The 22,647-nt window shown below is 45.3% G+C and overlaps 1 protein-coding gene across 2 annotated transcripts in view; it reads right to left on the bottom strand.

The window, feature by feature from the left end:
* Positions 1-894: 894 nt before the first annotated feature.
* The window catches only part of lin7a (lin-7 homolog A (C. elegans)), a 49,561-nt gene continuing 27,808 nt past the window's right edge, over positions 895-22,647 (bottom strand). Inside the window, exons 3-6 of one of the 2 annotated variants that reach the window (XM_056578406.1) lie at positions 18,542-18,613; positions 13,314-13,523; positions 11,570-11,823; positions 895-5,020 (exon numbers count right to left, since the gene is read on the bottom strand). In XM_056578406.1, the coding sequence (XP_056434381.1) occupies positions 11,578-11,823; positions 13,314-13,523; positions 18,542-18,613 (528 nt within the window). In that variant the 3' untranslated portion in view covers positions 895-5,020; positions 11,570-11,577. The remainder of the gene's footprint in view (positions 5,021-11,569; positions 11,824-13,313; positions 13,524-18,541; positions 18,614-22,647) is intronic. The other variant, XM_056578405.1, reaches the window with a different exon arrangement.

Here is a 22,647-nt window from a genome sequence, read left to right as displayed (position 1 = left end):
CCTCACGGGAGGGTAATGATTTTTCCAGGTTTTACCCAAACCCTCAGGCCTTACCAGGGAAACAAAGTTAGCCTATGGCTTTTGGAAAACTTTGTAAAACGCATGAAAATATAAATCAATAGACTTAATTTATTTTCTTTGGCAAGTTACCATGGTATAAGCGGGATAATGCCCTTCGAGGTGTCCATTATCAGGAATTAATGGACTTTGTGGAGGCAACCGTCCTCCGCTACGCGGCGGACAGTTCGTCGTCCATTAATTCCTGATAATGGACACCTCGTCGACCATTATCCCTTACTTATATCGCAGGTGTAGGAAGCATTGAATTAGATATCAATGACTTATCTTCTCATTATCTCATCTCTGAATTTTCCCCACACCTTCTTGCTTAAGGACATCAGATGATGCGTCTTCGCCCTGATATGATCATCACTTATTAATGACCTTTGGATTTCACCAGCGTGCGAAGGCCACGGTAATTAGCCATGGGAGACACCTTTTTCTTTTTTTAACACTCTGCCTCGGTTGCCATGGCGCCCGTCGAGATGGCAGCCCAGCTGCAGGTAGAGTGTCTGAACACCTGGATTTAATTAAACGGTTGCCAGGGCGACGGGAGCAGAGGGGATAGGTCGCGTGTGAGTGTGTCGCCGTGTCCGTGTTGTCGGAATAGAACTGGAGAACGTCTCTGTGGATTTCATGACACTTCGGCCCATTCATCAAAACAAAATCGTTAGCCTTCAGGTGGAATTATTAATTATGCGCTGTTTTGTATTTGTTATCGGCTTGAATAGTGAAGTGGCGCTTTAAATAATTAGCCTGTATGTTCACTGTGGGAGTAACAACAACAAAAAGAACACAACACAAAGTTTATATTGATACTCGTACTCAGTTTATATTCTATCATTATTGAAATCTCTACAGAGAGATACAACTCGTTTCTTTACATTATGCCTCATTATGGCTGTTCGTTATTTTGTCCCACCAAGTCGTCCCTACAGAGAGATACAACTTGTTTCTTTACATTATGCCTCATTATGGCTGTTTGTTATTTTGTCCCACCAAGTCTAGACCCAAAATGATCTGAAAATTAGATTCAGGTTGAACAATTCAGAAGTTTTCCTTTGATAAATGACACTATTAGACTCCAGCAAACCTGTTTTTAATTACAATAAAGATTTCCTGTAAGATTTATAACTTTGTAGGTAAAAAATGTTGAGGAGATTCATTATTATAAAGTGAGATATGAATAGGACAATCAAGGTTCTGTAGTAATCGTCACATTAATAACTCAGACGTAGATGAAGGAAAGAAGAGTCCACACATTCATCACTGTACCACAAGCACATAGATTTATTTATACAAATATAGTATGTATAACAATTGCATATCAACGTGTAGTTTATTTTCTTGTCTGTGTGTTAAGTAAAGGACTACCAGTTTCAAAAATGCATGTCAATTAAGAAAGGTTACCTGTGATATTTATATTTATATTTTTTACAATACAAAAAGGATTCTGTCAAGTTGGGTTATTGACTTGTTGAATAACAAACATCAAAGTAAAACGAAACGATAAAATCACTTTTTTTTTACACCAAACTCTCCCATGACCTTCCAAGACAATCGTGTTTGGAAAACCGGGCTTCCCAACACCGGCTGTGTTGGCATGGAATACATTAAAAAAAAACAGGGGATTGCTCCTCACTGGAAACCCACTGAACAAATGCTGTGTGTAACTCCTATAAGTCATCAAGCAGAGGTTTTGTAATCCATAGCAATTCACAACGTATATCACAACGATACACGTCATTAAGGAGCAGGTCGAGGTTAGAATCTACAGGAAGTCTGTGAACATGGGGATCGAACCCAGTGACTTTCTAAAGAGTATTCATAAATACACCCCGGCCGTTGGAACGTAGGATTAGTTATCGAGGTAAACACAAATGTTTTATGAATTAAGTTACGAGAGGAAAGATGGGACACTCCAATGAGTCCAACATTAAATGTACTATGATCGTCACAACGGGAAAAGAGAAAAGCAAATCTAGGAATTCAGTTAGCATAAGACATGGTTCAGATATCAGCTATGTGTTAGTATTTGAAAGGACTTCATAAATAATGTTCTAGGTGACATACAAAATATACATATTTGAATTTAATGATAAAACTTTATGTTTGTGTCCACGTTTGAGAAGTGAAACGAAAAAAATAGGTTCTTGGAAAAATAAACTAACTTATAGGCTACTATTCTTTAGACTTTGCACTCTGACGACATGGATATAATTTGACATTCTACTTGTCTGGTAGATGAGGGTATATAACTTAATATCTTTTGGAAGATTTGGTTTTGGCTGTATTATAGCAACTCTCAAAAGACAACATCTTCTGGGAAAATTCATATATCAATGTCCGACTTTGTAACGGCGACGAGTGCAATGTGATAGTTTGGAATATTGCACATTCACTGTGCAGTCAATAGAACTGCAATGAGGATCTCAATGAATGGCCCAAGTCACGTTTACATGCACATCTTAGCTTGCTGAGGTACGGTATTTACATACTGACCACGTTGATTACATGACCACTGATGTATTCAACAGAAGTTGTACACCCCCATTTATGCATCTCTTGAATCAGATGTTTCTCCAGCCTTTCTGTGCATGGCCAGAATAAATATCCTGACCAAAGTACTGTTAAGGTGTGTATAAACACCTTACATATATGTACTGTATATATGTGTACAAGTATATCAAATCAATCATCAAGGTAAACCTGATGTCGGAAATGTATGCTGTTCAAGGGGTGCAGTCGATAATGTGAATGACTGCCTCCACCAGATTGAGATCGGTTAATGAGTGTGCATGTAAACTTCTGGGCTGAGAATTGATCATCCAGTGTTTGAGTGGCAGGAGGTTTGAAAGCTGTCTCATGACACACAGTGCATAAGATCCAGTTGACTTGGCCTTTAAGTGGTCAACCTCGTCCAATGCCTCTACACTACTGAACCGAAATTGTGGAATTTAACGTTACGTGTTATTGCTAAATCTAAATAATTCCGATACATAATAATTATTTCTGCTACAATTATTATCATTATTACATGGGTACAGAATAGGATTTATCACAATTTTTCAGACAGCTTGTTGTGCACACACACTCACGCACTCAAACTCGGGCACACACACAGATACAATTAATTGGTATTCATTCGAGGACACAGAAGGGAAACAGTTGAAACGCAAAAACATCAGAAGTGTCACTGTACGAAACAATATTCATGGGAAATGGCAGACAAGGCCACAGCAAAAACAGGTGTCAGCAAGCAGCAAGATTAACAAAGCAAATCATACTGAAAATAAAACTGAAAGTACCACAAACACAAGAAGTTGAACCTGAAGAAAGAGGGACACCTTTTTTCACTGAAGGTCAAATATATATAGAAAAGGAAAACATAACTTAAAATGACTTTCAACTCTATCGTCACTTTATGCACACCTAGTTTTGTCAAAGCACCAGTTTGTGTTTTTAGCTCAAACGCATGGACCCTTTTCAAGCAGTCAGAAGCAAAGTCTAGCTCGTTAATTATAGACCTGTTCTATTTAATGATTCCGGTGCGAAACCATCAGCAGAGTAATTATATATTGTTTATGACGGTGCTGTGCCAAAATGTGACAGAAATACCCGCCCTTCACCGACATTAAAATGTAGAACATCACATAATTACTTGAGGGGATAATGAATGAGATATACAGCAGGCTAGCTATGATACGCATCTATCTAGCTAGATAGATATTATGCTTCTTGAATACTGATGAATACTCTTTTAATAAAGGCATCATAAAGGGAAAAACAAAAAAAAATTGCCTGTACGTGTTAATGTATGTCAATTATGGCCCTCATTGCCTTCCTGATCATCCCTGGAACGAGGGATCCCCCACTCAGCGTTCCTTCTCCAGATCTCTTCCTTGATAATTAAGAGAGTTTTTTCTTGCCCCGGGGGAGTTAGGGTCAGGGGCGTGTCATAAATGTATGGCCTGTGAAGCCCTTTGAGACTGTGCCTGTGGTTAAGGGCTCTACAAGTACAATTGAATTGAACGTTTTAATTACATTTATATCATCATAGGACAAACACAGGTGTCCCATGTATCACTAACTCTGGTTATTTTCCTTTAATGTCCCAGGGCAGGGCTCAGAGAATACGATCACTTTCCCACCCATTGCGCACTCATTGTTGCAACAACTTAAAAAATAAAAATAATTCAAAATTTTTTAACCTTTCGGTCACTAAATAATTATACAATTTTAAAAAACATATGTCGTCATCCACCATATTTCGATGAGTGCTTTCACCTCCTGATTGCACCACGTCTGACCGCGACTCATTTTAATCCATGGAAAGTTAGGCCACCTGGATGCATATGGTCATTAATTCCACTTTTGGGCCAAAGTCAACAGAGTCATTCAGATTGAGTGGTCACACCACTCCGAGAAAACCGCGGGGAAAACCCTCAAGGGTTTGATTATAATGGACCCAACAGCGCAGCTGTGACAGCACCATGAACTAGTGAAGGTAATTCTACTTCCTGTGCCCTGGTAGATAAAGGAGTAATAATAATAATAATAATACATTTAATTTAGAGGCGCCTTTCAAGACACCCAAGGTCAAGGTCAAGGAGTAGACGCATGATAAGTGCTATGAGTGACACCTGTGTGAGTCCTACGATGTCACCCTGTGAAATCGGTCTAATCTCCCCAAGAAGAGAGCAATTCTGGCAGGCAGTGAATTCAGAAATAGAAGGATTAACGATTAGCGAGCTACGCTTGTGTTTACCTGCTGTGACCCCAATGGGAAAAGGATCCATGGTGGGTCTATTACTTTAGTTTCTGTAGTGTATTGTCGGTATGTTGCAAGGAGAGCAGACGACCATCTAGACCACGTCGTTCCTCTCGTCTCATGTTGTCGGCCATTTTATTTTTTCAAGATGGACGCCGCCTTCTCCTTCACTTCTTCTTTTGGAACAACCTGCGGGAGAGGAGAGCAGAGAAGAAGCCGGATCTGAGAACAACTCCTCCAGAGGTAGGTTTACGGGCAGAGATGCAGTGGAGACGCACATAGGGATACGTCTGGGCAAGTTAACACGTTATCATCGTGTTAACTAATTAATTCATTATCGCCGACAATTATTCTATCTCGCATTAACGCAGTTTTTATTATTTATTTTCTTATTGTAAAAGTCTGTTGCTCACTGGCTTTTATTTTTTTAAAGTCCATCGTGAGCGAGCCTAGTATGTTGCTGAATGCCACGCATGGCTGCTGCGGCGCTCACAGGAAAGAGGAAACAGACCTTGGCGGAAGAATTGGTGGAAAAACAAACATGGAGAAGGGTACGGAACTTGATGTTAAAACTGTTTGCACAACAAATGTCATAGCCCTTTCGTTCATATGGCAGTGCATTCACAAAAAAGTGTGCTATACCCTACTTTTGAATTCATTATTGTATTTTGTGTATAACAATGCGATTTATCGTGATTGGTCACAGGAACTCATGCAATTAACGTGATTAAAACTTTTAATCGTTGCCCAGCCCTAGTTTTTATCAATATTCCCTTATTCGCCAAAGTAGGCCAAGATGATACGGTTTAAAATAATTGCAGACAGAAGAGGACACAAGAAGGACCTCATTAAGGACAACATGAGTAGAACAGAAACCATTAGAAAGCTGAAAGGTCAAACTAATTATAGTTAGTTGCTTTATCACCCTCAACTCTATCACCCCCATATATGGTGTGTGTGTGTGTGTGTGTGTGTGTGTGTGTGTGTGTGTGTGTGTGTGTGTGTGTGTGTGTGTGTGTGTGTGTGTGTGTGTGTGTGTGTGTGTGTGCATGGACTACTGCAAGTCATGGTGGTGTTTTTTGTACCCCAATACCTGTCATCACGGTCGTGTGTGTAAGTGAAGTGTGTATTTGGGGGTCTCGTGTGTGTGTAAGTGTGTATTTGGGGGTTGTGTGCGTGCAAGTGTGTATTTGGGGGTCAAGAGTCAATATGCCTGAAACAGTCCTGGCTAGCTGAAACTCTAGAGCACAGTGTTAACAAAACCAGGGGTTAGGGGTTCGAATCCCTTCCCACTGGGGTTGGTGGGGAGCGGCCATGCTACGAATGCATGGCCTTGCAGTATTGTAAGACACTTGGGGTGAAGGCGTCCACGTGTCTGCATTTTATGTTTACCATCTTCTCGGCATACGGACGGTATTCTAATCAACTGTGATTATTACATTTGCTATTAGGGCATTTAGCAGATGCTTTTATCCAAATCGGTTAACCGGTTAATCGGTTTTGTCAGAAGAAAGAGAAACAATTTATCACTGTCTGTACAGCAAGGATGTTCATAGAAACAAGTGCCAAGCACTAACAGTTTTTAGGTTAACCCATTCCCCGTATAAAACAAAGATGCCTAGGATAAGATGCTACACGGTGCTAAGTACTATTTTGGTGCAAGGAAGTACAACATACAAAAAGTGTGTAAAAGGGGGATGTTATGCATGTTGTTGAGGAGCAGGTAGGGGTTAGACAACTCGTGTGTTAGACTGTAGACTGGGTTCGGGATTCGAACACAGTACCTCTTGGCAGGGAGCCAAGACACCCAACCCACTCTCCCCTCCTGCTCCTTATCGGGAGGGAATATGAACCAACTGAACCAACGCTGGTTCAAGTTGATGGAGAGGAAGAGAGAGAGAGAGAGAGAGAGAGAGAGAGAGAGAGAGGGGGGCGAGCAGGCCTGCTATGTGGGCCCGAGCCCCTGTGGCGTGCTGCCGTTGGCATCCTGGGGCGGTACCACTGCCAAGAGGACGCCGTCTGGGGTCAGCGGGCCATGCTGAGATAAAACACGACCCCCTGCTGAGAGTATGGTTACATTACACAGCCCTTACAAGCTCCCTGATTGGTCCCTCTCTCTGGCTCTGTCTGTCTGTCTGGCCCTCTGTCTGTCTGTCTGTCTGTCTGTCTGTCTGTCTGCTTGTCTCTTTCTCTCTCTCTCGCTCTCTGTCTGGCTCTCTCTCGCCCTCTAACACTCTGTGTGTCTGTGTGTCTGGCCCTCTCTCTCTCTCTGTCTGTCTGTCTGTTTCTCACTCTCTCTCTGGCCCTCTCTCTGGCCCTCTCTGGCTCTCTCTCTCTCTCTCTCTCTCTCTCTCTCTCTCTCTCTCTCTCTCTCTCTCTCTCCCTCCCTCTAGCCCTCTCTCTCCCTCACCCTCTCTTAGTCTCCCTGGCTCTCCCTCCCTCCCCTCCCCTCGTAGGAACACACTTTGAGGGGGTAAGGAGCAGCAGGGGGCTGGGTTGATCTGATTCCCCTTTGGTACGATTCACTTTCTTCTGGCACTTTGACAGTTTGGTGTCGACGGATCAACAGCCTTCGGTTTGTATTCAGACGTGATTCCCTCCCGGGCTGTCGCCATATTTGCCTCTCTCTGAGTCAACTTGACGCTCAATTTGCCCACGTATCTTATCACCATCGACACACTTTCTCGTTCTAGATTAATGACTCGTTCTATTTCAATCGTTTGTTCAAGAGAGAACTTTCATGGAAATCTTTCAGCTTGGCTGTACTATTCAAATCCTGGTAATAACAACATTGTGCACGCACACAACATTGTGGACACAGGCACACACACACACACACACACACACACACACACACACACACACACACACACACACACTCGACCAACAGACGTTTCATCACAGGCTACGTTCTTAAAATATTTATAGACCCTTCCTGCCGACTCAAACAGCCAAGAGTGCGATGTAAGGGGCGCTGCTATGCGAACGCAGACCGTTTGTTGAATCGCGCCGCTTTAGTTTCCGAGGATACGGGGAACAATGTCGCCGAGATTGCGTGCTCCTTGCGCTGTCTTGTTATGACTTTGATAAACCCCCACCCGGTGGGAGAGATCAAACTCAACGTCTACTCTCCCTGAAGACGGAGAACATATAATTTCTCTTCAACTTTCGGAATCCACTTTCACTTTCGCTTTCTCCTTGGTTTTGTTTATCTCCTCCTCCCAGTTTCTGCGTCTGGCTAGGCGCCCGAGGTATTTCCTCTGACAACAGCAGGTTACTTTTGATCGCTACGGAGGGGAAACCCATTTGAGACGGCGGAGAGTTGTATGGCGACACACAGTTCTGACGGCCCCGATCTCGGAGCCAGCAACCCTGTGTTGTAGCAGATCTCCTGAGGAGAGACGGCACTGATCCTCGGCTGGGAACCGGGAGCGGCAAAGGCGTGGTTTCCTGTTCGTTACGGAGATATTCTACCGAACACGACTAATTGGCCTGTGTTGAAGGAGCTCGCAGCAGGGGAGACAGGGCCTTCTCAGTTGCCGCACTTTCCCTCTGAACTCCCTCGCCAACCACATCCAACGCACGCCCTTCATTTAAACAGGCCCTAAAAAAAAAACACCTTCTTAAGATTGCTTTCACCACATAACCTCCTTCCCTCCACTCCCCTACCTCCTTTTTTATCTTCTTACTAATATACGTTATTTTATTTTATTTTGTGTTCACTCTGTAAAGTATCTTTTAGTATTTAGAAAAGCGCTATATAAATCGAATCTGTTATTATTATTATTATTATTATTATTATTATTATTATTATTAAGTGTTTCTACAGTGGCCAGTCTACATGGTGTTGATTCGAAACCGTTCACGGGTTTTACAGTTTACTACTGATGGCCAAGATTATGTTTTCCAATTGCCGAATAATGATCCATGCCTGCAGCGAATTGATGGCTCGAAAGAAACACGAAGAGAAAGAAGGTGAACACAGATTTCAGCATGTAATATGTGAGCCTCAGGTGATTTTTACCATCTCGTAAATACGATGAATGTGAATGAATGGAAGACGATGCACTGAACCCTAAACTGGAATTCAGTATTAAAACACAATAACTCTAACCCTACCAACATTTTTCCAGTGGATGGCGCAATCAAATCCTACGTTATCTGGAATAATCTTTCTGTAAAAATCCTAACCGAAAAATAATCCTAAAACTGCCTCCGTTTTTTGGTGTCCTGAAATGCGTTGAAACATCCCCTGATAGAATGGTTTGCGGGTCGTTCTTTGGTCGTGGAAGTATTGTGATATGCACCACCTCATCAAACAGGCCCATACTGCATAATAAGGGTGATATTGCTCCTTACATCCATTAAGAACCAACCGGTTTGTGGCTGCCATATTAATCTCTCAGCTCAGCAGTTTGGCCTCAGTGTTTTAAATCCTTTCCCTGCCCAGATTTATAATTTATTTTCGTGTATCACCAGGGAACGTTATTTCATATTTTGGCATTGATGATTACAATTCAAATGAAGACATCTGGTGTTTTTTCAAAATAATAGCGCTATTATGAGGTTTTTCTTTCCGCCTGCTTTGGATTTACATTTTCATTATCGATTCAGAGACATGCTCTCATGAAGAAGCATTTCCAAGTGAGGCCGGGAACTAAACATCCAATCAATATTGGAGCAACTACAAATGAAGTCCTAGCATGACCAGGTTTCCTCAATCACTCATGCTATCTCCCTCACGCCATCCCTCCCACTAATACTCCCTCCCTCTCTCTCTCTCTCTCTCCCTCTCTCCCTCCCACGTCACTCATCAGCATGCACGCAGAGTCTCTGAGTTCTCAACAGCTTGATGAGTTGCTGTTTGTTTGTTCCTATAATTAGATAGATAGGAAGGATTATGTTCATTGTTGGCATCACATCGTATACTGCGTTTTCTCTTAAGGTAGCCTAACCAAACAATGAAGGCCTTTCTTTTTGTAATCCCTCAAACGGAAAACACCTCAGCCATTCAGTCTGGGGCAGGATGTCTTCTAATCTCAAGCAATTACGAGAATCTCTAAGAAAATGTAATACCTAAAAGGAATATAAAATCACTCTACACATCATCGTCTGACAAAGTAATTAGTGGAAATTGGGCCCTCACGGGATGCCTTGCCTTTGGGCAGTGGCAGTCACATGGTGGTTGAACTCGCACGTTTATCCCCTCTCACAGAGGGGTCACAGCAAGTATGAATATTTGTGAGACGAATTGGCCTGAACTGGAACTAACCCTCCATCCTCCCTCCTCCCTCCCTCCCTCTCCTCCCTCCTCCCTTACCCCATCTTCCCTCGCCTCTCCATGTGTCCCCAGACAACCCCTTCCCTCTCTCTACTCGCTACTCTCTCCCCTCTCCCTCCCCCCGCCTCCCCCAGCCCTCCTCCCTAGCCTCTTGATGAGCCCGTCCTCTGAGTCCTCAGAGTCGCACTCTGTCCCTCTCTGCGGTTCAGTCTGGGTCACGGGTGCGTTCAAAGACACACGACAACAACCATGATATCCAGTCAGCACTCTGGGAGGGAGGGTCGGTCCATGACAGAGAAGGACTGCCGCAGTCTGACGAACAACGAGAACTAGCAATTAGAAATTGACAATCCAAAGTTTTATCTGCAAAGAGAGCAGCGATGTTGAAGGATTCCGACCGTTCACCGGGGCCCAAGGTTAATTGTGGACATTGTCTATGCCGAGATGTAAATCATCTGCCATGATTTACAGGGAACTGAGCACTTAATTTCTATTCAGTACGTAATGCGTGGCCTGCGTTCCAGTCGGTTTGAAAACACCCACTCCTTCACGACTCGGTATTCTGAATGATCAAACCGCCTCAAACCGCAGCTATCATCTTCGCTCAGGATTCTAACCGTGCGCCTCTCAGTCTCGTTGAGGGTTCACACCGGCATGGAAACACTGAACTTAAACCTGTAGATTTATCAATTTGTGGGCACTGTTTTGGAAAGCGAGGGCACTTCTTATGGGCTTACTGGTCTCGGACTAAGACCGAGACACAGCCATGGGAGCGGCTCAACGCTTGTTTGGAATACACTGGATGTCAAAGGCAGAACGAACCCCTCACAGCAGAATAAAAACCATCAGGCTTACATGCTCCGTAAGCACCTCATGAAGAACTGCGGACACAACATCATTGATATTGCCCCCCCGCCCCCACTCCCCTCTTACGCACTTAATGTACGCACTTATTTATGTGGTACGTCCTGGCACTTAATGTACATACTTATTGTATGTCGTGCATCCTGGCACTTAAAAATAGTACTTAGCATTGTGTAGCATCTTACCCTACCTATCTTTGGTGTATACGGGGACTTATGTTAAGCTAGCGATTGTTAGTGCTTGGCATTTGGTTCTATGGACATTCTTACTGTACCGACAGCGATATATTATAGGTTCTCTTTCTTCCGACAAATTAATCTCTTTCTTCCGTACTTATAAAAGCGTCTGCTTAACGCACCGAATGTAAAATGTAAACATTAAACGAAGGGCGTCAAATGTACAACTAGAGATGTTCCGATACCATTTCTATCCTTCCCGATACCGATTCAGATTCCTAAACTTGAGTATCGGCCGATACTGAGCATATACCACTGCAGCATTTTAGGCAGTAATCGGAGGAATTTCCGACCCTGGCGTCGGTATCGGAACAGCTCTCTCTAGGACAGACGGTTTCCACGGGGCCACCGCCTCACCTCCGGTCTTACGAGGCGTGGTTCTGCTGCTGCTGCTGTGACGGCGCGTGGCTGCTGTTTCCCGTCTGCTGCTGCTGCTGCTGCTGCTGCAGCATCTGCTGCTGCTGCTGGCGGCGGCGGGCGGTGCGGAGCTTCTCGAAGCGCGCCTCCATCTCCTCCAGCACCTTGGGCGTGTAGCGCACCACCAGCTTCACGCTGTCGCGCGCCGCCTTCAGCAGCTCCACCGCCTTCTCGTGATGCTCGCCCTCCACGCTCTGGGGGGGGGGGGGGGGAGGAGAGAGAAGGATGAGGAGGACGAGGAGGAGTAGGAGGTGGAGGGTGGGTGAGGACGAGGGGAGGGGGGGTGGGGGGAGGAGGAGAGGAGGAACAGGAGGAGGGTGGAGGAGGAGGACGTTGGGTGGGTTGGAGGAGAGAGGGGTGGAGGTTGGGGTGGAGGGGAGGAGGAGGTGGAGGAGAAAGGGGAGGAGGAGGGGGTGGAGGTAGGGGAGGAGGAGGAGGAGGACGGAGGAAGCGAAGAAAAGGAGGAAGGAGGAGAAAGAGAAGAAGTCGAGGAGGGAGTGAATGAGGTAAGGAGGAAGGGAAGAAGGAGAGGAAGAGGAGGAAGAAGAAGAGGAGGAGGAAGGGAAGGTGGAGGAGGAGGAGGAGGAGGAGGAGGAGGAAGAGAAGAAGGAGAGGAGTTGGAGGAGGTGGAAGAGAAGGAGAAGATGAAGGGTTATTTGGTGTGTGGGGGAGTCAGAGATGGAGGAGAAGGAAGAAATGGAGTGTGTGTGTGTGTGTGTGTGTGTGTGTGTGTGTGTGTGTGTGTGTGTGTGTGTGTGTGTTTGTGCGTGTGTGGAGGGGTCGTTTAAGGTATTTCCAGACTTTGGTCTGCCTCCCAAACTGCCAAAGTTGGACTCTAGTAACTTCATAAAGCATAATGTAGGAAGCTTATCTCTTCATAGTTGGCTAAAGGTGCCTCCTGAGACCTATTAAAGCTTTTAAATAAAGTAGCATCTTCCATTGACCTCATTAGTAGCAGAGCTATGACGCAGGCCAGTAGTGAAAAGGTTAATGGGGGGTCTGGTGATTTTCCTCTCGACTACAGAGAGCCGACACAGAAGCGTGATGTCAGTCCTGACCTTTGAACTCTAACTCAATTGAAAGCTTTTTTGCCACTTAATCATTCAGCCGATGCTTTAATCCAATCCGTCTTTCTGGGAATTTAAGATGCATTAAGGAAGACTTGAGGAGCAGTGAAGCATCCTTCTCAATGACTTCCTGTTCAAACAGGAAGTATCAACCCATGTCTGCGTCACCAGCCAGAAAATAAACACAGCATCGAACAGTGTTTCAGCGAACACCATTAACCTTACATACAGGCATACAAAGACCCAGAATTAGTAATAGTACTAATAGTTCTGGTTCTAGCTAGTTCTGGTTCCATCTAGTTGTACCTAGTTCTATGGTACCTAGCATTGGGTTGCATCTTATCCTAGCTAGCTTTATTGTATACAGGGAATGGGTTAAACTAACGATTGTTAGTGCTTGGCACTTAGTTCTATGAAAATCTTTACTGTACCGACAGCGATATATATTGTTGTTTCTCTTTCTTCTGGCAAATGTTATTGTAAGTCACTTTCGATAAAAGCATTTGCTAAATGCCCTGAATGTAAATGTAAATGTAGTTCTTGGACGGGCCCAATAGGTTGGCCCAACAATCAATGCTAGCTTTTAGCGGTGGTTGCGCGCTACGTTCGGCACCCACCACGCCGTTGACGGACAGCAGCTGGTCGCCGCGCTTGAGCCCGCCCTGCCTCTCGGCCACGCCCCCTGGGATGATGCGGGAGATGTAGATGGGCGAGTTCTGCTCCTTGCCGCCCATCACGTTGAAGCCCAGGCCCTCCTCCGTCTTGGGCAGCTCCACCACGCGGGGGTGGGAGTGGCCCTCGCTGGCCGCGAACGCCGCCACCGTCGCCTGGGGAGAGAGAGGAGGGAGGGGAGGGTGGGGGGGAGGGGAGGGTGGGGGGGGGGGGGAGAGAGAGAGAGAGAGAGAGAGAGGGGAGAGAGAGAGAGAGAGAGAGAGAGAGAGAGAGAGGAGGCACATAAGGAGAGGGGGGGAGAAGAGAGAGCGAGAGAGAGAGAAAGAGAGAGAGAGAGTGAGAGAGAGAGAGGGAGAGAGGAGGCACACCAGGAGAGGGGGAGGAGAACAGAGAGTAGGGAGGGGGAGAGAAGGGCGGAGGTCGAAAGCAGAGAGGGAGGCAAGATACACAAGGAGAGGATTAGGGGAAGGAGGGAGAGAGGGAGGGGAGGGAGAGAGTGGGAGGGAGGTGGTGAGAGAGGTTAGAGAGGTGGAAGAGCACAGATAATCCAAATGTGTATTCGCTGCACCCTTCAAAATGGACGTTTGTTGAATTTTGAATCCCTTATGGGTCCACGAAGGGATCAAGCTATTATCCGATTTTTTTCAAGTTCGGGGTAAAATCTTTCCGGATAAAGACTACAATCTGGCACAATCCCATTTCTGAGTTTTACCCCTACCTCTTTTTTTCGACTGCCCCTCGCTTCTTCGACTTGCCCTTGGGAGGGGCAAGGGGTAGTGGTTGAAATCTGCCCCCATATCAGAGTATATTCACGATTTTATGCTTGTTATACTGAAATGGTCTATAATACGTTGAAAACTGAAACGACATCAATCATGGCCCTCAATTTTGAGGGACATGTGGCCCCTACCAAGTATCCCGAACTCTGTCCAGCAGAGTTTTTGACCGTGTGACGCCAGGTGTTTACAGCTTCATACAAGCGGCATGCTTCCACAGCAACGTGACCTACGTCGGCACGGCGACTATAAATGCCCAATGGCCGCTCTGGGTTCACGCTGTGCACAGCACCCCCACTGAGTGCCTGGCCGGTTACAGTCACACCCTAAACACACCTTTAGTGGGCTCTTAACTCAATTCCTCCGGCGCACCGATCCTCCATTTCCTGTTCGCCAAAGTAAAAGCCCCTCTCTTAACGGCTTTGATTCCTCACCTCCGCCCTTATCGTCGAGCTGATTTTATTACGGGTTCACCGGTGGAATGTGAAAGAAGGGGCCATGACTCAGACCTCAAGAAAACCCGGGCAAGGGAATTTCTGGTCCCCCTGCGAGGCTAAGCTACTGCTCCTGCTGTTGAAAGGGAGCCATCTCCGGCTGCAGCTGAAAGCCTGCAACATAACAACACCACAGAACCGCCGTTCCCCCCATGGGGAGCTGTTTCACAGAGAGGGCCGAACCAGAGCCTAATGAGAGCCTTTCTCCTCATCTCTTGTCAGTGGGAGCTCGACTAACACAATGGCTGTCTCTCTTTCCTTTCTATTTGTTCGCCCTCGCTCCCCACAATTGGTTATCCGATATCCAAACACCGTATGTCTGTATCCTCCCTCTCACCCTCTTCCCGCTAATGCAGGGAGTGGATAACTCCCCACCACTTGCCCTTCGACCCCATCCCACACACGGGGGGGAAGGGGGGGAATCGGCCCAGGTGCCCGGTCGTCTTTATCACTTGGAGGAGGATGGATCGCATTTTGATGAGAGCGAGAGAGAGCGAGAGATTGAGATAATGAGTACAGAGAGAGACGGAGATGGAGAGCGAGAGGCCGCGATGCATAGAGGGAGGGGGGGGAGGGGGGAGAGAGATAGATGAAGAAGGAGAGGGCGAGAAAGGAGCATCGAGAAAGAAGACGGATGGAGAGATCTATGTTGGCAAATGTCTGTCCCTAAGCTGCTGGCCACGTCGCTGCCTTCTCCCGGCTGTAAGCGCATGTATTCATCAACTCATCCACTCCTCTTCCTCATCGTGCATGCTTATCCTCCTCCTCGTCATTCCTAGAGGTTCACCTTGTTGTTTGAGTTGTACCCCCCGCACCCCAACTTCCCCCTCCTCAACCTGCGCTCGCGTTTTTAAACAGTTTTTTCTCTGTTCTCCCCCTCCTCCCCCTCTTCCACCTTTGCCGTTCAGTCTGCTCCCTCCTTCAATCCCACCGCCCACGCCTCCCTCTCCACCTCCCCTCTCTCATCTGTTCCTCCCTCTATCATCTATCAACCCCTCTGACACGCACAGACTCACACCTTTCAAAGCCCTTTAAGGCAGTCGCACCCTCTCCCTCCCTCTCCCTCTCTCTCCCCGTCTCTATTAAGAACTGTAATGGACGAACACCCCGGGTCCACGAAGAGGAATTGATTTAATTAAGGAGGCAATCACCGAAGAAACCGCCAGTAGCTCGGCTGAAGAAAAGACGGATTTCGCCAGATCAAAGCTGTCTGAAGCCATACACGCACGACGGCACACACACACACACACGCACACGCACACACACACACACACACACACACACACACACACACACACACACACACACACGTAGGCAAGCACGCACATACCGACACGAACCACCACGTCTGTCGGGGAGCTCAACTTCTCAGAGGGACATATGGCGTTGGGGGACGCGGCGTTTCGTGGGATTTCATCACTTCCTTCTCCGCCTCAGAGTGCGGTATAGCCCTGTGGTGCGTGCCTTCTCGGTTTAAGACCAAGAGGTGCACTCGATAAACAAAAGCAGAGGAGGAGGATAGCAGAACTACTATATGGAGAGTGGCTTCGATTTTTCTCTGTAGTGTACCCGGTCAGTAGGCTTTTATTTTCCATTTAATATCTGACTTCTCGCATTCGATTGTTCAATTTGTAGCCCCCCGGAGGAGCCAAGTTACACAGTTTAATTACCTTGCCCGGGAATATTCCCTCTGCCCTGTAACAATAATCTCGTTTTCTGGATTTATGGATTATTCTGTGCACTGTACACAAGCCCACGTTAATATTTAATTTGCACACTAAATAAAAAAGATTAAAAAAAAAATGCGAATCAACTGTATTTCTAAGCGGTGAGGGAGCGAGCGTTTGCAGGAACCACTGAGGCTTCAGGGTTCTGCATTCCACCAAACATCCATCAGTGGTCTCTTGCTTGGATGAGTCCCAGCAGGTGACTTCCAGTGGCTCACAGTAAGAGGTGGAGGTGGGCTCCCAAATCCGACCCAGAACCCAAACACCCTCACACGGTTGGTGGGGACTGTGGAGGACGGCGGTTATTTCCATCGACGCCACGACATCCACCCCTCCCGAGTCTCACTCTCCATGCCTTCCATCGCTGTCGCAGTTTTCCTTCTTTTCTTTTTTCCCCGCTTAGCCTCTCCTTTTCCCCTCTGTCTATTTGTTTGTCTGTCTGTCTGTCTCTCTCTATCTATCGCTCTCTCTCGCTCTCTCTCTCTCTCTCTCTATCTATCGCTCTCTCTCTCTCTCTCTCTCTCTCTCGCTCTCTTTTTGTCTATGTCTCTCTCTGTCTTTCTCTCTCTGTCTCTCTCTACCTCTCTGTCTCTCTCTCTGTCTTTCTCTCTGCCTCACTTTCTCTGCCTCTCTCCACCTCTCTCTCCCACTCTAGCTCTCCCTCTAGCTCTCTCTGACTCTCTCTCTCTAGCTCTCTCTGACTCTGTCTCTGTCTCTCTGTGTGTGTCTCTGTCTTGATATCTACCTCTCTCTACCTATCTGTCTCCCTCTACCGCTCTGTCTCTCTCTGTCTTTCTCTCTGTCTCACTGTCTCTTTCTCTCTCCACCTCTCTCTGTCTCTCTCTAGCTCTCCCTCTAGCTCTCTCTGTCTCTCTGTCTCTAGCTCTCTCTGTCTCTCTGTTTTGATCTCTACCTCTCTCTACCTATCTGTCTCTCTCGCACTCTCTCTCTACCTATCTCTCTCTCTCTCTCACCCTCTATCTCTTTCCCCCCTCTCTCTCTCTAAACACCCTGGAGCGCTTTGTATGTTTCCTCTCTCTCGTCCCCCTCCTCTTCTTCCTCCCCTCGTGATCGGAACCCTTCGTTAAAAAAACACTGTGTCGACGTGGTTGCTCCCGGCATGAGTTTCAGGTGTCACGGCGACACCCTGAGGGGGGGGGGGCTCGTTAGCGCTGCGTTCAGCTGCCAGGCTCGTTATCTCCCCGGGGTTGGTTTTGGCAAGCAGCAGTGATTAGGGGAGCATTCCTGAATGGCTGCTACATCGTGTAACCATCACTGTTCTGCAAGCAAATGTCTCGAAAGTGGCCAAAAAGTTTTTCTTCGAGATGTTGCAGATGGCTGACGTCCACACTGTCACAACCATGGGTTTAAAATGTCCTCTTTCTCCAAGCTATGTTGATCACAAAGTCGATTCCTATGCTTTTATAACAAACTAATGTTGAGTAAATGACTGAAAAGGGCTTAGAAATTAACCCTAACCCTTATTGGCAGAATATAGAAGAATGATAACGCTCACTTTCTGACATTTATCCAGAGGATAAAGTGTGAACTCATTTGCATATATTTACATATTGGACTGTGATAAACTCTGTGTGCGGCAGTTGTGACGTCAAACTTTGTGCTCATCGATGCTCAGACTTCACTTGACAGCTGTTATTATGCAGCGGATGAGTTCAGTCAGCTCATAAAGCAATGTTTTGCAAATGTATGCCTTTCAAATTGACCGATTTACTGTAAAAAGTATCACAGAATAGCTTTCGACTGTATGACTCATGTGGGTGGAAAATATAATAACTTTTTCTCCCTTTGTTGGGTTTTCTATCTGTCAGTAATGCCATAGCAATTCATTGGAGACGTATAGCATATCGTAAATATCGCTATAAATATAGCACGGAATATTCTAGTGCTTAAATAGGTCTATTCCGCCTCTGCCTATAAAAATCACTCTTCAGTTAATGGTCAATCCACTCATTGGTTCTCTGTCTTAAATAGGGTGCTACATGGTGTGAAAAGCCCATAATAAAAGCGCTTTTGCTCAGAAGTGCGGACTTCACGTGAGAAGAAGACTACAGCCAGCCGCCCACCATTATAACCACTAGATGTATTCATGGGCGTGCTGCTGCTGCCACTCTCCTGGATGGATCTACTGGCTCCAAGATGGCGCCCACCGTCTTACCTTGGCTGTGGCCCGCGCCTGGAACTCCGGGCATCCGTTGATTGTGATGGTTTCATGCATGTACTGGTAGACCTATAGGGAGAGGAAACAGAGAGGGGGTGGTTAGTATTGACTTGACTTGGATGGATTGGAGTGGATTTGAACGATGTTGGGAATCGTAGTTTATAGCTTAATAATTGCCGAAGTCATATTTTGGCCAAATTGTGATATCTAACCTAACTATACTCTCCTAACGCTGCTGATTCACTGAGCCTCATTGGCTACTTCCTAAGCCAATCAGAGTTCCTTTTACATTCCATAATCAATATCTGCCTCAGTCATTGACTTGACTTGGGCATTTTTTAGGCTAAATACAAGATAAACCTTAAAATATGATTCAGGCAATTGCTATGAGGCTAACGATATGTAGTATCTATGTCAAAGATACTGTTTAGTTAATGATGAAAACATGCGATTATTATGGTGATTTTTAATCAGTATTTGTCGATAATGGCTCATCATGGTGTAGGGTCATTTATGTTGGAAAAGGGATAGGATAATGAGATTGACGGTGTTTGACTCCAGAAGTGCTTGAATTGGAGTAGATATATATAATCATTATAATCATTTTCAGATGTTAATAATTTAATGGTTTCTCGTTCTTTAAAACTAACAACACAAACTTTTTTCATTAAAAAGTTCTTCAAATAGATTTCTTAAATTATTTATATCCTTTCTCAGCTTGCTCCTTGTCCCAGACGGCCAACTCTGATCCGCATTCACAAATGCACACACACACACAAATGCACACACACACACACACACACACACACACACACACACACACACACACACACACACACACACACACACACACACACACACACACACACCCCCACCCACCCACCCACCCACCCACCCACCCACCCACTCACTCACTCACTCACTCACTCACTCACTCACTCACTCACTCACTCACTCACTCACTCACTCACTCACTCACTCACTCACTCACTCACTCACTCACTCACTCACTCACTCACTCACTCCAGTGGATATTCCTCTGCCTGACCGTCAGTGGTAACGTTATCAGAGTCTGTTTCGACAACTGACACCAGCTTTCTTCTGATGTTCTTCGCCTTCCTTCCAAAGTATTTTTCTAAGTGTTAGCAAATAATACTAAGATCTGGGACAGAGAGGACGTCTGCGTAAACTACGTGAAATGAAAGGATATACCAAGCTGGAACGTCAACTTGTTTCTTTATGAACTACAGATCGAGCTTCAGATGGGATGCTGTTGCACAATGGCAGCTCTCAGCCTCCTTAGAAGTCTGCTAAAACACACAGGCTCATAATAGGCATCCACAAAATGAACCACAACAAGCCAAACTAGATTCAACAATAAGTGGCTTCAGGCAGTAATAAGGAATGGTAGTCAGGTTGCCAATTATCGGAAAGGGATGTTTCTCGGTGAGTCCCAGATAATTTCAAGACTTGCCTGTAGCCATCCTTCGGCAAGACAGCCCGCTCTTTAACCACGTTACTGGTCGCTTTGGATAAAGGCGTCTGCCAAACCAATCGTTACCCGCTGCCCTGAAGTCAAAGTATCTGGCCTGATTGGGTGTTTATTTACATCTCTGATGCGCCAAAGCGGTGGGATTTGGGGAGAGGAGGCAGGTGTCCACTTTAGGACACTTGCAATAACAGTCAGAATAATGAACACACAACATTGTGTTGATTAGCCACTTAGTTGCGGGCGTAGGCCAGACCATTTCGTTATTCTGATGAGGCTTTATGTCCTCTACGACTTCCCTTACCTCTTCCATGGACGGTGGCTACAACCCTGATGCATGCTAGAACAACTATTCAAAGTAATAATGTATTTGTATTTTATTTTCATTAAAGAGACGCCAGAGGAAGCAACAGTATCTCATGATACCTTAACTTTATTGTTGTATCTATTGGACTTATTGGGTATAATGTGGAAAAGCATTTTTTGTATAGGGGTTTTCCATTGACTTCCCTAAAACCCTTTTAGTCACAAACCATAAAACCTTGAGGTATTATGGACTACAGGAGTAGTCTTTAAAAGCAGCTTGCGGTCGTAAGTGTAAGGTAATCTTAAATATACAGCAGTCATTCTAGTAGTCAGCCATGGTGCATCTTTAGAGTAGTAACAGTGTTAGGCCGCGTTCACATCTAGCGTTTTTTTAAATCTGCCAGCGCTTGTTTTACATTATATTGCTATGGAGCAGAGCGTTTCTGGAAAAAGTCACGGCCGCTTTTTTAAACACCTCTCCCAGCGTTTTTTTCTGCCATACAGAGCGTTGAAAAAAGTTCAACTTTCAGGAAGAAAGCGGCCGACGTCAGGCGTCTTTTGGGCAACTGACCAATCACAAGCGGAACATAGACACTTCGTCACGAAGGAAACTCTCAACTGTCAAAACAAGAAACAATGGCAGACAAATCACTCGGGAAAGTGCCGGTGGAGCGATTAATAGTTTTAATTACAGAAAATGTCGAGATCTACAACATGTCTAATGGGCTCTAGCCTGGATACGTAGTAGGCTAGTAACGTCGGGTCTAGAATGGATTCGGCGCTTTTAGGGCCAAAAACGCTGCCAGCTTTTCTTTTTGTTGAAAAAAAGGTAGGCTCAACTTTTCCCTATTACAAAAAACGCTAGATGTGAACGTGGCCTTAAGATGTAAAGTTTCACACAAATATTTACAGCACAGTATGCGAGTCCGTTAAATCTCTAAGATCTCCTTTGTGTTCTCTTTGGCGCCACCTATGGTGAAAAAATACTAAACCCTTAGACACAGAAGTGAGTTAAGCGAGCCTGTACCGGTATCTCCACCTATCCTGTCCGACAAAACCACTATTGCTTGAAAATGCGTCAAACCTCACTGCTTGTGATTTGAATGCATGGCAGGAGATTTGCCATCGACACGAGGTACATAACATTAAGAATCCTGCTAGTGCAAGGTCATTCCTCCAGTGGGTTGTAGGCCCAGTCCCCATTGGTTACCTCATCGGCCAAAAGAGAGAGACTTAAATGGCATTTACTTAAATTGCTGTCTTTGAAGATCTTCGAGCTAACCGCTTTAAGGAACATGGTTTCAAAGTAAGCGTTTGAACGGTCTCATCCCCTACGGTTTTATCAAGCAAAAAAGATATATTTATTCCGTCATAACAAGTCATTAAAATAAAAAAGTGATGAGAGAGTAGTTGACATTTCCCTGTTTTATTCTCGAGGAGGAGGCTGTTTATGGATTCAGAGGAACAGAGACTAAAGACCTGGCACTGATGGATGGACTTTATTATTTTATGCCTATTTGATGCATAGACTTGAAAGGACTTTATATCTCTGAGTGAGAGCGACAGAGGAAGAGAGAGATGAAGAGGGAGAGAGCGGACAAGAGACTGTCAACGATGAAAGAATTGACGGAGGTGGAGGAAGACATTTTATGGAGCACATGAATGACGATAAAGTCAAATCCAAGAGTAAGCTTCAACTTTTCGTCGTCCACATTCAAACAGTAAGCGGACAGAAGATTTGTCGACCTCTGTGATAAATGTTCATCATTCATTCGCAGTTGGACCTTGAGAGATCAAAGGTCGTTAGCAGTTCTGCTTTGAAATCAATCTGTGAAAACTCATATTGTGGTTTAATCGTGAGCATCAAAAGATTCAATTTCAATGTATTTATTGTTTTGATAGATAGCAAGAGAACATTTTTTCCCTCTGGGTTTTAGGAGGGTTTCTTTACCATTTAGAGGTCTTAGTTGTTTTGAATGTCGCTGTGCAGCCCTTCTGAATCTGACTAAGGGTAGGCTTGATAGGAGAGGGTATAAAAATCTGCAAACAACACATTTTGTTTTCATTTTTGCCAAGCAAGAGTAGCTGATAGTTCAGCTGGCCGTATCTCTATCACAAACAACAAGTGAAACATTACCCATCAACACATGCTGTTAGTGTCAAGCCAGCCACTCGTTTTTGGGAAAGCAGTAAATTGGGTAACGTGTAAAATGCCAAATCTGCGCTGGAAATATCACAATTATTTTTAACGGTGTTGCACACACACCCTTCTGGAAGAAGCTTGAATTAACTAACTCTGTATCATGAT

The sequence above is a fragment of the Gadus chalcogrammus genome, chromosome 19 (assembly GCF_026213295.1).
Source record: "Gadus chalcogrammus isolate NIFS_2021 chromosome 19, NIFS_Gcha_1.0, whole genome shotgun sequence".
Taxonomy (NCBI): Eukaryota; Metazoa; Chordata; class Actinopteri; order Gadiformes; family Gadidae; genus Gadus; species Gadus chalcogrammus.
Note: the sequence above shows the minus strand (reverse complement) of the source record. Positions and strands in the feature narration are given on the sequence as shown.